The sequence below is a fragment of the Bombina bombina genome, chromosome 1, assembly GCF_027579735.1.
Source record: "Bombina bombina isolate aBomBom1 chromosome 1, aBomBom1.pri, whole genome shotgun sequence".
In the NCBI taxonomy this organism is placed as follows: Eukaryota; Metazoa; Chordata; class Amphibia; order Anura; family Bombinatoridae; genus Bombina; species Bombina bombina.
In genome coordinates, this window is record NC_069499.1 from 1,529,034,180 (window position 1) to 1,529,053,093 (window position 18,914).

At 39.3% G+C, this 18,914-nt stretch overlaps 1 protein-coding gene across 3 annotated transcripts in view; it reads right to left on the minus strand.

Moving 5' to 3' along the window:
- Positions 1–18,914, minus strand: part of UTP18 (UTP18 small subunit processome component) — a gene marked incomplete in the record, with an annotated part of 140,710 nt that overhangs the window by 94,058 nt on the left and 27,738 nt on the right. For 2 of the 3 annotated variants that reach the window (XM_053708355.1, XM_053708347.1), the window contains 1 exon segment: positions 2,025–2,122. In XM_053708355.1, coding sequence (XP_053564330.1) covers positions 2,025–2,122 — 98 coding nt within the window. 3 annotated transcript variants of the gene reach the window in all.

An 18,914-nucleotide genomic window follows, 5' to 3' on the forward strand; every position in this document is an offset into this window, starting at 1 on the left:
GGTAATTAGAAGGCCGCCAAATGCCGCTGCGCATCACACGTGTATTATGGCTAGCAGTGATGGGGTTAATTATGTAGCTTGTAGGGAGCTTGCAGGGTTAATTTTAGCTTTAGTGTAGAGCTCAGCCTCCCACCTAAAACATCAGACCCCCTGATCCCTCCCAAACAGCTCTCTTCCCTCCCCCACCCCACAATTGTCCCCGCCATCTTAAGTACTGGCAGAAACTCTGCCAGTACTAAAATAAAAGCTATATTTGTTTTGTTTTTTTTTGGCATATTTACATATGCTGCTGTGTAGGATCCCCCTTAGCCCCCAACCTCACTGATCCCCCACCAAATAGCTTTCTAACCCTCCCCCTCTACCTTAATGGGCGCTATCTTGGGTACTGGCAGTAAGTAAGTAAGTATGTTTTTTTTTGTTTTTTTTATTGACCTTTTCTGTAGTGTAGCTTCCCCCCCCCCAAGACCAACCCCCCACCCCTTCCAGAACCCTTTTTTTTCTGCAGTGTAGCAGTTCCCTCACGCTCCCACCCCGTGCACGCGCCCGCCCGCCGTGCACGCGCGCGCTCCCGTCTGTCCCGCCCCCCTCCACTCGGCACATCGATGGCCGCCCACCCGCCTCCCAGACTTGCTCCCACCCACCATCGATACCGGCCACCGATGTCCGGTGCAGAGAGGGCCACAGAGTGTCTCTCTCTGCATCGGATGGCCAAGGGGGGTTATTGCAGGATGCCTCGATATCGAGGCATCACTGCAATAACCGGAAAGCAGCTGGAAGCGAGCAGGATCGCTTCCAGCTGCTTTCCAGACCAAGGACGTACGCCACACATCCTCGGTCATTAACTGTATTTTTTTTGAGCACGTGTGGCGTACGTCCTTGGTCGTTAAGGGGTTAATGGCGAGAAAAATGGTATATAATATGTGTGGGTACAGTAAATGAGTAAGAGGAAAATTACAGCTAAACACAAACAACGCAGAAATGTAAAAATAGCCTTGGTCCCAGACAGTCAACAAATGGAAAAGTGCTCTGGTCACGAAGGGGTTAAAGAGACATGAAACCCAAATTTTTTCTTTCATGATTTAGAAAGAGCATGCAATGTTAAACAATATTCTAATTTACTTCTATTATTTAATTTGCTTCATTCTCTTGGTATCCTTTGCTGAAAAGCATATCTCGATAGGCTCAGTAGTTACTGATTGGTGGCTGCACATAGATGCATCGTGTGATTGGCTCACCCATGTGCATCAATATTTCTTCAACAAAGGATATCTAAAGACTGAAGCAAATTAGATAATATAAGTAAATTGGAATGTTGTTTAAAATTATATTCTCTACCTCAGTGTTTTTCAACCAGTGTGCCGTGGCACACTAGTGTGCCGTGAGAGATCCTCAGGTGTGCCACGGCAGACTGACAACAGTGTGACATATTTTTTAAACTTTGCTTGTTTTTTACTCCCAGTGCAGGGGTAGTTTGTAGGAGGCGTGGCATAACAGCACAATACATACAGTATGTGTGTGTTTGTGTGTATATGTATATATATATGCTGTATTAGGCTACAATGTGTGATTTTTTTAAAATTTTGGGATGGTGGTGTGCCACAGGATTTTTTTATGTAAAAAAGTGTGCCACGGCAAAAAAAAGGTTAAAAATCACTGCTCTACCTGAATCATGAAATAATTTTTTTATGTTTAGTGTCCCTTTAATATCCTTAAATGGAATAAAGACTCTCCCAGGGGAGAGGGAATTTAATAAGGAGAACCTGGCACTGATAACTTCAGAAAATACAAATCAAATTGTAGTGTTTTCAATATGTTTTTAGGTAAAATTTCAGTTAAAACTGACGAAAGACTTTGCTATATAGTTATTAAAAATTTTTTAAGCCTTTTAACCACATAAAGGCATTGATGATTATTTTTTTGTTGCATGCATTTGTTTATTCATGTTTTCTTCAAGGTGGGCTTATCATTTTCAGACAAATGTAATGAAACAATTTTTTTTTTTTAACATTTAGCAAGTGTATTACCTGTAAGATACCCTTTGGGAGATAACTTGAAGTAGCCAATAAGTTGCCAGTTTTACTTAATAAATTATCTTCATTATCTTCTTCAAGGTCATCATCTACTAGATGGGAAAAAGAATAGAAACACAGGAACACCTTTTATTAGTCACATAAAGACCGATAGCCAATTAATTCTAAATCAATAGGTTGGTTAAATGGGCTAAAGAGTCAAAATTCCTCATAAAACTTTATTTTATCTACTTTTACGTTCAATTTTTCTCTGAAAAACAAAATTTATGCTTACCTGATAAATTCCTTTCTCCTGTAGTGTGGTCAGTCCACGGGTCATCATTACTTCTGGGATATTAACTCCTCCCCAACAGGAAGTGCAAGAGGATTCACCCAGCAGAGCTGCTATATAGCTCCTCCCCTCTACGTCACCTCCAGTCATTCGACCAAGGACCAACGAGAAAGGAGAAGCCAAAGGGTGTAGTGGTGACTGGAGTATAATTCAAAATTTTTTTACCTGCCATAAAAAACAGGGCGGGCCGTGGACTGAACACACAACAGGAGAAAGGAATTTATCAGGTAAGCATAAATTTTGTTTTCTCCTGTTAAGTGTGGTCAGTCCACGGGTCATCATTACTTCTGGGATACCAATACCAAAGCTAAAGTACACAGATGACGGGAGGGACAGGCAGGATCTTTATACGGAAGGAACCACTGCCTGAAGAACCTTTCTCCCAAAAACAGCCTCCGAAGAAGCAAAAGTGTCAAATTTGTAAAATTTGGAAAAAGTATGAAGAGAAGACCAAGTTGCAGCCTTGCAAATCTGTTCAACAGAAGCCTCATTCTTAAAGGCCCAAGTGGAAGCCACAGCTCTAGTAGAATGTGCTGTAATTCTTTCAGGAGGCTGCTGTCCAGCAGTCTCATAGGCTAACCGAATTATGCTATGAAGCCAAAAAGAGAGAGAGGTAGCCGAAGCTTTTTGACCTCTCCTCTGACCAGAATAAACAACAAACAGGGAAGACGTTTGTCGAAAATCCTTAGTTGCCTGTAGATAAAATTTCAGGGCACGGACTACATCTAGATTGTGTAGCAGACGTTCCTTCTTCGAAGAAGGATTAGGACACAAAGATGGAACCACAATCTCTTGATTGATATTCCTGTTAGTGACCACCTTAGGTAGGAACCCAGGTTTAGTACGCAGAACTACCTTGTCTGAATGAAAAATCAGATAAGGAGAATCACAATGTAAGGCGGATAACTCAGAGACTCTTCGAGCCGAGGAAATCGCCATTAAAAATAGAACTTTCCAAGATAACAGCTTGATATCAATGGAATGAAGGGGTTCAAACGGAACACCCTGTAAAACCTTAAGAACTAAGTTCAAACTCCATGGTGGAGCAACAGTTTTAAACACAGGCTTGATCCTAGCTAAAGCCTGACAAAAAGCTTGAACGTCCGGAACTTCTGACAGACGTTTGTGTAAAAGAATGGACAGAGCTGAAATCTGTCCCTTTAAGGAACTAGCGGATAAACCCTTTTCTAAACCTTCTTGTAGAAAAGACAATATCCTCGGAATCCTAACCTTACTCCATGAGTAACTCTTGGATTCGCACCAATATAAGTATTTGCGCCATATCTTATGATAAATCTTTCTGGTAACAGGCTTCCTAGCCTGTATTAAGGTATCAATAACTGACTCAGAAAAACCACGTTTTGATAAAATCAAGCGTTCAATTTCCAAGCAGTCAGCTTCAGAGAAATTAGATTTTGATGTTTGAAGGGACCCTGGATCAGAAGGTCCTGTTTCAGAGGTAGCGACCAAGGTGGACAGGATGACATGTCCACTAGATCTGCATACCAAGTCCTGCGTGGCCATGCAGGCGCTATTAGAATCACTGATGCTCTCTCCTGTTTGATTCTGGCAATCAATCGAGGAAGCATCGGGAAGGGTGGAAACACATAAGCCATCCCGAAGGTCCAAGGTGCTGTCAAAGCATCTATCAGAACCGCTCCCGGATCCCTGGATCTGGACCCGTAACGAGGAAGCTTGGCATTCTGTCGAGACGCCATGAGATCTATCTCTGGTTTGCCCCAACGTCGAAGTATTTGGGCAAAGACCTCCGGATGAAGTTCCCACTCCCCCGGATGAAAAGTCTGACGACTTAAGAAATCCGCCTCCCAGTTCTCCACTCCCGGGATGTGGATTGCTGACAGGTGGCAAGAGTGAGACTCTGCCCAGCGAATTATCTTTGATACTTCCATCATTGCTAGGGAGCTTCTTGTCCCTCCCTGATGGTTGATGTAAGCTACAGTCGTGATGTTGTCCGACTGAAACCTGATGAACCCCCGAGTTGTCAACTGGGGCCAAGCCAGAAGGGCATTGAGAACTGCTCTCAATTCCAGAATGTTTATTGGTAGGAGACTCTCCTCCTGATTCCATAGTCCCTGAGCCTTCAGAGAATTCCAGACAGCGCCCCAACCTAGTAGGCTGGCGTCTGTTGTTACAATTGTCCAGTCCGGCCTGCTGAATGGCATCCCCCTGGACAGATGTGGCCGAGAAAGCCACCATAGAAGAGAATTTCTGGTCTCTTGATCCAGATTCAGAGTAGGGGACAAGTCTGAGTAATCCCCATTCCACTGACTTAGCATGCACAATTGCAGCGGTCTGAGATGTAGGCGTGCAAAGGGTACTATGTCCATTGCCGCTACCATTAAGCCGATCACCTCCATGCATTGAGCTACTGACGGGTGTTGAATGGAATGAAGGACACGGCATGCATTTTGAAGCTTTGTTAACCTGTCTTCTGTCAGGTAAATCTTCATTTCTACAGAATCTATCAGAGTCCCCAAGAAGGGAACTCTTGTGAGTGGAAAGAGAGAACTCTTCTTTTCGTTCACCTTCCATCCATGCGACCTTAGAAATGCCAGTACTAACTCTGTATGAGACTTGGCAGTTTGAAAGCTTGAAGCTTGTATCAGAATGTCGTCTAGGTACGGAGCTACCGAAATTCCTCGCGGTCTTAGTACCGCCAGAAGAGCACCCAGAACCTTTGTGAAGATTCTTGGAGCCGTAGCCAATCCGAATGGAAGAGCTACAAACTGGTAATGCCTGTCTAGAAAGGCAAATCTTAGATACCGGTAATGATCTTTGTGAATCGGTATGTGAAGGTAAGCATCCTTTAAATCCACTGTGGTCATGTACTGACCCTTTTGGATCATGGGTAAAATTGTCCGAATAGTTTCCATTTTGAACGATGGAACTCTTAGGAATTTGTTTAGGATCTTTAAATCCAAGATTGGCCTGAAAGTTCCCTCTTTTTTGGGAACCACAAACAGATTTGAGTAAAACCCTTGTCCTTGTTCCAACCGCGGAACCGGATGGATCACTCCCATTAATAAAAGATCTTGTACGCAGCGTAGAAACGCCTCTTTCTTTATTTGGTTTGTTGACAACCTTGACAGATGAAATCTCCCTCTTGGGGGAGAGGATTTGAAGTCCAGAAGGTATCCCTGAGATATGATCTCTAACGCCCAGGGATCCTGGACATCTCTTGCCCAAGCCTGGGCGAAGAGAGAAAGTCTGCCCCCCACTAGATCCGTTCCCGGATCGGGGGCCCTCGATTCATGCTGTCTTAGGGGCAGCAGCAGGTTTCCTGGCCTGCTTGCCCTTGTTCCAGGACTGGTTAGGTCTCCAGCCTTGTCTGTAGCGAGCAACAGCTCCTTCCTGTTTTGGTGCAGAGGAAGTTGATGCTGCTCCTGCTTTGAAATTACGAAAGGAACGAAAATTAGACTGTCTAGCCTTAGGTTTGGCTCTGTCTTGAGGCAGGGCATGGCCTTTACCCCCTGTAATGTCAGCGATAATTTCTTTCAACCCGGGCCCGAATAAGGTCTGCCCTTTGAAAGGAATATTAAGCAATTTAGATTTAGAAGTAACATCAGCTGACCAGGATTTTAGCCACAGTGCTCTGCGCGCCTGAATGGCGAATCCGAAATTCTTAGCCGTAAGTTTAGTTAAATGTACTACGGCATCCGAAATAAATGAGTTAGCTAACTTAAGGGCTTTAAGCTTGTGTGTAATCTCATCTAATGGAGCTGATTCAAGTGTCTCTTCCAGAGACTCAAACCAAAATGCTGCTGCAGCCGTGACAGGCGCAATGCATGCAAGAGGTTGCAATATAAAACCTTGTTGAACAAACATTTTCTTAAGGTAACCCTCTAACTTTTTATCCATTGGATCTGAAAAGGCACAGCTATCCTCCACCGGGATAGTGGTACGCTTAGCTAAAGTAGAAACTGCTCCCTCCACCTTAGGGACCGTTTGCCATAAGTCCCGTGTGGTGGCGTCTATTGGAAACATCTTTCTAAATATTGGAGGGGGTGAGAACGGCACACCGGGTCTATCCCACTCCTTAGTAACAATTTCAGTAAGTCTCTTAGGTATAGGAAAAACGTCAGTACTCGACGGTACCGCAAAATATTTATCCAACCTACACAATTTCTCTGGTATTGCAACTGTGTTACAATCATTCAGAGCCGCTAACACCTCCCCTAGTAATACACGGAGGTTTTCCAGCTTAAATTTAAAATTTGAAATATCTGAATCCAGTCTGTTTGGATCAGAACCGTCACCCGCAGAATGAAGCTCTCCGTCCTCATGTTCTGCAAATTGTGACGCAGTATCTGACATGGCCCTAATATTATCAGCGCACTCTGTTCTCACCCCAGAGTGATCACGCTTACCTCTTAGTTCTGGTAATTTAGCCAAAACTTCAGTCATAACAGTAGCCATATCCTGTAATGTGATTTGTAATGGCCGCCCAGATGTACTCGGCGTTATAATATCACGCACCTCCCGAGCGGGAGATGCAGGTACTGACACGTGAGGCGAGTTAGTCGGCATAACTCTCCCCTCGTTGTTTGGTGAAATATGTTCAATTTGTACAGATTGACTTTTATTTAAAGTAGCATCAATGCAGTTAGTACATAAATTTCTATTGGGCTCCACTTTGGCTTTAGCACATATAGCACAGATATCTTCCTCTGAATCAGACATGTTTAACACACTAGCAAATAAACTAGCAACTTGGAAATACTTTTCAAGTAATTTACTATAATATGCAAAACGTACTGTGCCTATAAGAAGCACAGAAAAAGTTATGACAGTTGAAAATTGATAAACTGAAAAGTTATAGCATCAAATCTTTGTAAAAAATACACTTTTAGCAAAGGATTGCTCCCATTAGCAAAGGATAATTAACCCTGATAGCAGAAAAAAAAAAAAAAAAAAAATACAGAAATAAATGTTTTTTATCACAGTCAACTACAATCTCACAGCTCTGCTGTGAGTGATTACCTCCCTCAAAACAACTTTTGAAGACCCCTGAGTTCTGTAGAGATGAACCGGATCATGCAGGGAAGACAATAAACTTCTGACTGAATTTTTTGATGCGTAGCAAAAGCGCCAAAAAAAGGCCCCTCCCCCTCATACACAACAGTGAGAGAGATCAGTAAACTGTCATAAATTAAAGAAAAACGACTGCCAAGTGGAAAAAATAGTGCCCAAACATTTTTTCACCCAGTACCTCAGAAAATTAAACGATTTTACATGCCAGCAAAAAACGTTTAACATAAATAAATTAAGTGTTATTAAAAAGCCTGTTGCTAGTCCCTGCAAATTAGGCTAAAGTCTTATGCATACAGTATAATTCCAGTGAAGTGCCATTCCCCAGAATACTGAAGTGTAAAATATACATACATGACAGCCTGATACCAGTTGCTGCTACTGCATTTAAGGCTGAGTTTACATTATGTCGGTATGGCAGAATTTTCTCATCAATTCCATTGTCAGAAAATAATAAGCTGCTACATACCTCTTGCAGATTAATCTGCCCGCTGTCCCCTGATCTGAAGTTTACCTCTCCTCAGATGGCCGAGAAACAGCAATATGATCTTAACTACACCGGCTAAAATCATAGAAAAAACTCAGGTAGATTCTTCTTCAAATTCTACCAGAGAAGGAATAACACACTCCGGTGCTATTATAAAATAACAAACTTTTGATTGAAGGTATAAAACTAAGTATAATCACCACAGTCCTCTCACACATCCTATCTATTCGTTGGGTGCAAGAGAATGACTGGGGGTGACGTAGAGGGGAGGAGCTATATAGCAGCTCTGCTGGGTGAATCCTCTTGCACTTCCTGTTGGGGAGGAGTTAATATCCCAGAAGTAATGATGACCCGTGGACTGACCACACTTAACAGGAGAAATGTTGTTTCTACCACTGCTCCTAGAGAAGCTGGAGAGAATAACCCAGAATTTTGACCCTGCAACTTCCTTTACAGTGATTGTTTAATCACAGCAGAAGCACAGCACAAAATACTCAAGCAGAGTCTCCTAAATGCAAAATAAAGCAAACTCTGAAAAGAAACAAGTTGTAAAATCATTTAAAGCATTTATTTGATATGTGGTTAATTTGAAATGAAATGATTAGTGGATGATCTAAATGATGCATATATAAAATGGATTTAAATATCCCTTTAATTGCTATAAGCTGTAATGGAAGAGAGTTCCAGGCATTCAACTTCCCAACTTGACTAACGCAAAACTAAGTTCTCATCTTTCCAATGAAATTGTTTTATACTGACTGACACATAATGTACCAAGTTATTAAAGTTTTTAATTTCTTCATCTGCCTTTTTTATTGTTTTCTCTGCAGTTATTGAATGTTAAAAGGACAGTAGACACCTAGGATTTACCAGTGGAACAAATAAAGGGGACTTTCAGTCATGAAGTATAAAATACTTCATATATAAATAAATAGGTATTCTTCATATACAGTGCTTGTAATTCAATAGGTATGAGAGCCTATTCCGATGCAAACCCATAAGAAATATACTTCAATATTACTATTAGAAAAAGAAAAGACCTAAAACTGTTAGAAGGTCTTTGAAATGACAGGGAATACAGCACTCTTTTACAGTTAAAGCACTTTTAATTATAGCTTATGATACAGTTCTATATTCCAGAACCGAAATAAATAAGGCATAAACAAGCACAATGAAAATATATACATTATATACAGAAAATCACATACTCACACGCTGCAGTCATTCAAACATACATGCATAGACTCTCTATAAATTCAGCACTGAAATATAAACCCCTAGTCTAAATCTTAAGAAAAACATCCTATATGGCCATAATAAAGACTTGGAGTAAACAGCGCTGTTACTTTAAACAACACCCATAAACTGGTGTGTCAAAAGATAGTGTTGTGGTACCATGAAAAAAACATCAAGAAATTATGCAGATATATATAGGAGCCAGTTCGTAATTATATGCAAGCTTCTGTCAGACCAATTCTCAAGATAGTTCACACACTGTGTCAAAGTGAGCGTTAGTACAAAAGCAAGCAAGCGGGTTAACAAGAAAGTCAGCTGTATATAGTTCTCAAATTCCTTAATGGTGTCTGTGTGGTTCAAGCAGTATATGTTGCAAATTTTGTAGTACCTTTCGCAACTCGGCTTCTTATACATTCCGCTATAGTTCAAAATAGACGGTTAAATGTTACCTGAAGCCTCCAATCCCTCTTTTGGTAGGTCTCGCTTAACCAACAACTCCTTCAAACTTTATGCTCTGCAACAGGCATTCGTTTCCCAGCTGCTCACACAGTATTCACATAATGCTTAACACCACAGCCTACTCGCTTCTCTCATGACACTGAGCGCAATCCTTTCCCTCTGGAACTCTATAGATAGGTTGTTTGGAAAAAACTGCATCCAGGTGAGTAGCTCAAACCAGCAAACAGCCAACGTACGTTTCACCCAGAATCCTTTGCAACAAGGGCTTCGTCAGGGCTGTTAAAAGACTGACTCACAATTTGATTAACGAGTAAACTCCACCCATTTTCTTTACATCATTGTTTGTTAAGGAGGATGATTACTTTCTCTAAACAATACTCACTTAATTTTTGCTATTAAGTTGGTTAGCATATGTACATTGTAACATTCATTCCTAAACATTCATTCACACCAAAAACCGTTATCCAAAAAATATGTAAATAGAAAACTGTCATTTCTTCTCATTTTTACGAAAAGAACTTCTTTTCAAAATATACCTTACATCTTAATATGATATTATATTTCAAAGATGGCTTTAATCTTTATTTATTTTCTTAGATGAAGAGGATAGGCACTTTCCAACAAACACTTTAGTCTTTGTTGACTGCGTTAGCTAATGATTGTTATTATCTTATATTGTGCCTTATTGTGTGTTCCTCAGGGGTCAGTTCTGGGGCCTGTTTTGTTTAACATATTTATCTGCGATATCAGCAAAGGGCTACAGGGGAAAGTATGTCTGTTTGCAGATGGTACAAAAATTTGTAACAGAGTGGATGTTCCAGGGGGGGTAGACAAAATGAGAAGTGATATACAACAATTGGAGGATTGGACAAACGACTGGGATCTAAAGTTTAACACAGCAAAGTGTAAAATAATGCATTTAGGGAAGAAAAATCCAAATGTTAATTACAGACTCAATGACACTTTACTGACTGTTACAGACGAGGATGCAAACAACAGTAGTATCCAGCACTGAGACCCAGGAAACAGGAGACCGATGCAAGTAACTGCCAACTTGCAAACAATGGTATAAAACACAAACAAGGTGGTCTCCTTGCAAAATTCCTTATTTATTGGTGTACAAGAGGAACAGGAACAAACAAAGTCACAATGTTTCGGGGCTGTGCCCCTTAATCATGTGATAACATCACTCATTACACACCTGTGATTTATAGGTAATACCTGGGAATTTTAACCCTTACATTCTTAAAGTTTCACAAAATTTGTATATAGCGCCATCTTGTGTCACAGTCAGTGTGAATGAAAAATTTAAAAACAACAGATAAGAGGCCACAATGAACAATTATATACTTATTATCAAAATTGATGGTAAATTTTACAACAATTTAGCAATTTACAAATGCAGTGAATCAACTTAGATAGATAAATGTAACAATGAATCGCTCATTAATAACGAAAAAATACATCATATACAGTGTACGATTGGCAATATATTTGTATCACTTCAGAGTCAGCAACATCAACTCAAGGGAATCAGGACAGGCAATAAATGATGACAGGACATTAACCCCAAAAATAATTTTTTTTTTTTTTTAAATATAATAATATTAAGATAGTAATTAATAAAAAGGAGTCCAATCTATTTCTCTATTCATGCCTTTAGGTTCCAGGGTATCGAGCTTAAATATCCAAAATGTTTCACGCTGTTTGAGCAATTGCTCCCTATTGCCCCCACGTCTGGGAGTGCGGATTTGCTCGATAACCTGGAACCTAAGTTGGTTAACCTGATGGCCTGCAGATAGAAAATGGTGGGCTACAGGTGCAGATAATACCTTGCATCTAATATTGCTTTTATGTTCCGTAATGCGGTCCCCTATGCGTCTTGTTGACTCCTACAGACGAGGAACAGGACTTGGGAATTATTATTTCAGATGATTTAAAACTTAGTAAACAATGTAGTAATGCAGCGAGTAAGGCTAGCAGAATGCTTGGATGTATTGGTAGAGGTATTTGCAGCAGAAATAGTAAGGTTCTTATGCCACTTTACAGATCATTAGTTAGGCCTCATCTTGAGTATTGTGTGCAGTTCTGGAGGCCATATCTTCAGAAGGATATTAACAAACTTGAATCTGTGCAAAGGAAGGCTACCAAAATGGTACATGGTCTAAAAAATAAAACTTACCAGGATAGGCTCAATGACCTAAATATGTATAGCTTAGAGGAGAGAAGGGAAAGAGGTGATATGATAGCAACTTTCAAGTACATTAAAGGGTTTAGTAAAACTGAGGCTGTGGGTATTTTACATAAAATGGAAAATTCAAGAACAAGGGGTCATGAGCTCAAGCTAAAGGGTAGTAGATTCAGGAGTAATTTGAGGAAGCACTTCTTTACAGAAAGAGCAACTTTCAAGTACATTAAAGGGTTTAGTAAAACTGAGGCTGTGGGTATTTTACATAAAATGGAAAATTCAAGAACAAGGGGTCATGAGCTCAAGCTAAAGGGTAGTAGATTCAGGAGTAATTTGAGGAAGCACTTCTTTACAGAAAGAGTGATTGATTTATGGAATAAACTTCCTCAAGAGGTAGTAGCAACAAACACTGTGGGGGACTTTAAAAATGCATGGGACAAGCATAGGGCTATCCTACGAACTAGATAAGTTTATACTGTTAGGTAAGGTCGGCAGACTTGCTGGGCCTATGGCTCTTATCTGCCGTCAATATCTATGTTTCTATGTTTCTTACACAGGCTATTCCTATCTTGATGCACTACATCAGGTCCGATGCTTAATAAATGTGCATTAATGTATATCTTAGTATACTGATTCATATATAGCGCCTATTCTACTTAAGGAGTATGTTTGTTTTTATGGAAATGCATTGGTATGGAGCAGGGATTAGGTTGTTCTTTACTAGACAAGCCATGGTAAATTTGTATCTTTTTCTTAAATGTAACTCGCGAACTCTAATTTCTCATTAAGTCTCCTAGGGGATAGTGTTTTTAAAATATACATCCACTTTGTCTCTTTTTGCAGAAGACACTTATCATTGTCTCCTCCTCTTCCTGATGTAATGCCTCTATCAATACCCACAAACCTCAAAGTTTCTGGATTTGATTCATGGCATTCTAAAAAAAAATGTCTTGCCACACTTATATCCTTCAGAGAGCTTATATCATCTCTATGCTCTCTTATACGATCCTTTATCTGTCTTTTCGTTTTGCCAACATAGAACCTTGGGCAAGAACAAGAGAGAAGATAAACCACTCCAAAGGTGTCACAGTTTGTGAAATGTTTTATTTGATACTGTCTCTCCCCTGTACTGAAGATTTTTGTCCTCATCATAAATGGGCAGTACACACATCTACCACATGGAGAGTTTCCCTTTACCTTATGGGAACTAAGCCAATTACCCATATGGGGAGATCTTATGTAAATGCTTGTCACCAATGCATCTTTCAGATTTTGTGCTCTTTTAGCCGTCATCCGGGGAACTGAACCTACTGCTTCCTTTTTTCCTTCATCTTGAAGCAAGTACTGCCAGTTCTTTTTGAAAATAGACCTCACCGTCTCCCACTGACAGTTAAACTTACTTATAAATCTGATCATTTGTTTTTCACTGTCCATAACTTTATTATCCTTATACAGAAGTTTATCTCTTTGAATATTTCTTGCTCTCTTTCGTGCTTTTTTATACATTTTTTTGAATACCCTCTCCTCAAAAATCTGTTTTGCATCAGGTCAGCATGTTCTTCAAATTTCCTATCTACTGAACAGTTTCTCCTAAGCCTCAGGAACTGTCCAGTAGGTACCCCTTTCTTTACACTTGCCAAGTGTCCACTGGAGGCCTCAAGGATGCTATTTGTAGCTGTATCTTTACTAAAATTTTCCGTGGTAAGTGCATTCCCTTGCTTTTTGATCTTAATATCCAGAAAGTTTAATTCACTTTCATTTATTTCCGAGGTCAGAAAAATGTTTTTATCATTTTTATCAAGTTCCAAAATGAATTCTTTCAATAGATCCACCGGGCCATCCCATAGCAACAGGATGTCGTCCACATATCGAACCCAGAGGTGTATATATTTATCCACAACCTCTCCATGTTTGTCAAATACATCAGTTAGTTCCCATGCACCTAAATGCAAACACGCATATGTGGGAGCACAAACTGCCCCCATTGCGGTGCCTTTTAGTTGTTGGTATATTTAATTGTCAAACATGAAGACGTTATGGGTCAGAACAAATTTTAAGAGTTCAATAACAAATTCGGTATGTTTAGAATATAGTTCACCTCTTGTGTCTAAAAAGTGCCTAGCTGCCTCAATCCCTATATCATGAAGAATTGATGCATATAGGCTTTCTACATCCAGTGAGACCAGGATTGTAGTACTTGAAACTGTTAGGCCATCCAGTTTCCTTAGGAGATCCAAACTATCTTTTACATACGATGGTAAGGTCACCAAAAAAGGCCTTAAGATATATCAGTGTAGTTTCCTACTTTCTCAGTCAGACTACCAATCCCTGAGACTATGGGACGGCCAGGTGGATTCTTTTTGTTCTTGTGCAATTTTTGTATTGTATAGAATACCGGGGTAACCGGATGTTCTGGGTACATAAATTTGAATTCTTTTAAACTGATTAGTTTCTCTATTTTGGCATCATTCAAGATTTTAAAAAGTTCAGACTGTGATCTTTTTATTGGATTGAAAGGTAACTTGGCGTATTGATTCTTATCATTCAGTTGGCGTCTCACTTCATTCACAGCCGGCTTTATGATGATATTTTTGGCCATTATTAGATTATTTAGGGCAATCCTTTCTTTATGTGTTAAAATTATCTTTGATCAACATTTTATCATATACCTTTTCTATATCCTTTTCAACCGCTTTTACAAAATAATTTACTGCAGGTACCAAAGATAGTGGGGGCATGTATGTTGATTTAGGTTTTAAATATGAGTTTGGGGGGGGGGAATTTGTTGATTGTTAGCCATAGGATCTAAATTTAGATCTTGTCTTTCTATTTCATTTTCACTTAGAAGGCCAATTAGATCTGTCAACGCTTCACTATCACTAGAACCTAGGATGTTTTCACACTTGTTTGGATCCCCTTTGTTTTTCATAATTTGTGATAGGACTACTTTTCTTCCAAAAAGATTCAGATCTTTTAAGACTTCAAATTTTTCCAATTTAGCTGTAGGGCAAAAATACAGACCTTTTTTGAGGAGACTAACATGTGCTAAGTTAAGCTGTAGAGATGATAAATGAACTATTTGTAAATCATCATGTTCTATCGGGTATCTTCCTAAAATTCCTTCCTCAGTCCTCTCCTCCCTCTTCTCCTGCCCTGAAAATTGCCCTGATCTGGGAAATTCCTTCCAGCTCTGTATTGTCTGGTTTGGTATCTCCTGTTTGTAGGTAACATCCCCCTTTTTGCTTACTACAAAATTTGCAACATATACCGCTTGAATCACACAAACTCCATTAAGGAATCTGAGAACTATGTACAGCTGACTTGCTTGCTTTTGTACTAACGCTCACTTTGACACAGTGTGTGAACTATCTGGAGAATTGGTCTAACAGAAGCTTGCATATAATTACGAACTGGCTCCTATATATATCTGCATAATTTCTTGATGTTTTTTCATGGTACCACAACACTATTTTTTGACACACCAGTTTATGGGTGTTGTTTAAAGTAACAGCACTGTTTACTCCAAGTCTTTATTATGGCCATATAGGATGTTTTTCTTAAGATTTAGACTAGGGGTGTATATTTCAGTGCTGAATATATAGAGAGTCTATGCATGTATGTTTGAATGACTGCAGCGAGTGAGTATGTGATTTTCTGTATATAATGTATATCTTTTCATTGTGCTTGTTTATGTTCTGGAATATAGAACTGTATCATAAGTTATAATTAAAAGTGCTTTAACTGTAAAAGAGTGCTGTATTCCCTGTCATTTCAAAGACCTTCTAACAGTTTTGGGTCTTTTCTTTTTCTAATAGTAATATTGAAGTATAAAATACTTCATGCTGAAAGTTCCTTTATTTGTCTATAGCGTTCGCCGCCCTGAGCTCCTTAGGCAGCCCATGGCCAAACGCTATTTTGCTGTGAGGTGACATTTCCACCTCTTAGCAAATAGCCATGCGGGCCAGCTGGCACCATGCCGCATAGCTAGCACACTATTGGCTGAGAGGTGGAAACGTCACCTCACAGCGGGCTGCCTGAGGAGCTCAATGTGGCGAACACTTTAGACAAATAAAGGAACTTTCAGCATTAAGTATTTTATACTTCATGACTGTAAGTCCCCTTTATTTGTTCCACAAACGCTAGGATTTACCATAACTTTAATAATGCACAGTAAATCAACTGTCATATATAGCTATAGTTTAAGGTTAAACAAAGTTTATTTTTACATTTTAATTTAAATTAAAAAAAAGTGGAGTTTTCTGTTCTAGGCTGCATATGGCACATGGCAGTGCCCCAAATTGTCAGAAGAGAGGATTAGATAAGAACTGCAAAACAAAGCAGGTTTCCTCAACATAACAACAGCCTGTGTGTCCTCTCCAAAAGCGTATCTGGTTTGGTTCCTCCAAATAAAGCAAGTGGAGTGTGGCTATTGAAAAACAATTGCAGCAAACACGGTATTAATGCATTAAAAATGCCACTCATCTAATTTGTTAATTTATTACATTTCTGAAGAAATATATCCAATTACAAGGTCCTTTTAACTTGAGGACCCAGTACCAAACGTACATAGCTACAAAACCCATTCCATACAAACAACCCGCTCATGCAACAACCTACATCAGTCACTTTTTTTAGTATCAGTCTTAGACAAGGTGACAAAATCATGCATTCAACAAGGTTCACTTTATTGCAAACCCGAGGGCAGAACTACTATTGGTGCAGCAGGTGCACTGGCAACAGGCCCCAAGGGCTGTGGGGGACCCATAGAAGCCAATTTACATATGGGCATGTGCAGAATATGCACACTCCTAATGCAGGGGAGTCTCTTATTAGTGCTGGTTGCAGGTCCATCTATCTATCATCTATCTATTGTCTATCTATCCTCAAATTCATTATACAGAGCAGCATGTATATCATTATTGCTTACCACGGAGTTACCTTTGGGGGGCTTAGAATTTTTTTTTGTATCAGGGACCTGTGTTTAGTAGTTCTGCTACTGATCCTTACACACCCAACCTTAGAGCGACATTATATGAACTCTTAACACCTTGAAATTATAATATAATGTATCAAATATTTAGTTATGTATAGTAAAATAACTTTGTAATATAATTTCCTTCATTATTTTGCCATCTTTGTAGTGGCTTTTCTAATACTCAAAGCTGTAAATGCACACTGCAGACCTCTAAAGGATTTAATGTCCCTTTAATTGCTATGAGCTGTAACGGAAGAGAGTTCCAGGCTTTTAACTTCCCAACTTGACTAACACAACACTAAATTGTTTTATACTGACTGACACATAATGTACAAATTTATTAAACATTTAAAGAAATCTTTAAAGTGATAGTAAATCCTAGCATTTGTGAAACCAGTGGAAAGTGCTGAAAGTTCCTTAATTTGTCTGAAGCGTGCCTTAGGCAGCCAACGTCAGAATGCTATTTTGCTGTGAGGGGACGTTTCCACCTCTTAGCCAATAAGCCATGGGCCAACTGGCGCCATGCCGGATAGCTAGCACACTATTGGCTGAGAGGTGGAAACGTCCCCTCACAGCAAAATAGCGTTCTGCCGTGGGATGCCTGAGGAGCTCAGTGTGGCGAACGCTTTAGACAAATAAAGGAACTTTCAGCATTAAGTATTTTATACTTCATGACTGTAAGTCCCCTTTATTTGTTCCACAAACGCTAGAATTAACAATCACTTTAAAGGCAAGGTAAGCTTGAGCATACTCGCTTAAGTCATAGGATATCATTTAAATAATGAGCTAGAATTTACTTCATGAAATCTATAATTTATACAGATCTTCTTAAAAATTTACATTTTAATGCAGGAACGATAAACGCTGTTCCTCTGCCCGCCAAAGTCTTCAGTGGATTGACGGATGACTCCTCTGCAATCAACTAATCGTTTCCCCCGGGGCCATGATGTTTGTGTAAGCTGAACGCCCCTGGAGAAACGAAGAGTTGATTGCAGATGAATCATCTGTCAATCCACTGAAGACTATGGCGGGCGGAGGAACAGCGGTTATCGTTCCTGCATTAAAAAGTAAAAATCTCAGACGATCTGTATAAATGACAGATTTCATGAAATAAAGTCTAGCTCATTTTTTTAAGTTTGACTTAAGCAAATAAGATCAAGTTTACCTTCACTTAAAGGGACATGAAACCCAATTTTTTTCTTTCGTGATTTAGAAAGAGGATGTCATTTTAAACAACTTTCTAATTTATTTCTATTATCTAATTTGCTTCATTCTCTTGATATCACTTGCTGAAAAGCATATCTAGATATGCTCAGTAGCTGCTGATTGGTTGCTGCACATAAAGGCCTTGTGTGATTGGCTCACACATGTGTATTGCTATTTCTTCAACAAAGGATATCTAAAGAATTGAGCAAATTAGATAATAGAATTAAATTGGAAAGTTGTTTAAAATTGCATGTCCTATCTGAATCATGAAAGTTTAATTTTGACTAGACTGTCCCTTTAAATAACGCACACTAAAACAAATTTGCAATATATAGCTATAGTTTAAGGTTAAACAGAGTTTCTTTTTAAAGGACCAGTCAACACATGTAGATTTGCATAATCAACAAATGCAAGATAACAAGACAATGCAATAGCACTTAGTCTGAACTTCAAATGAATAGTAGATTTTTTTTCTGACAATTTCAAAAGTTATGTCTATTTCCACTCCCCTTGTACCATGTGACAGCCATCAACCAATCACAAATGCATACACGTACCATGCCACAGCCATCAGCGAATCAAAAATGCATATACGCTTATGCAGTGAATTCTTGCACATGCTCTGTAGGAGCTGGTGAAGTTGAAATATAAAAAGACTGCACTATTTTTTAATTGAAGTAAATTGGAAAGTTGTTTAACATTACATGCTGTATCTGAATAATGAAAGTTTAGTTTTGACTTGAGTGTCCCTTTAAATTTCAATTTAAATCAAAGCAAGTGGTGTTTCCTGTTCTAGGCTGCATATTGCACATGGCAGTGACCCTACTGTCTGCAGCAGAGATGATTAGATAAGAAAAAAAACAAAGCAGGTTTCCTCAACATAACGACAGAGTCTGTTTGTAATCTCCAAAAGCATAACTGGTTTGGTTCCTTCAAATAAAGCAAGTGGAGTG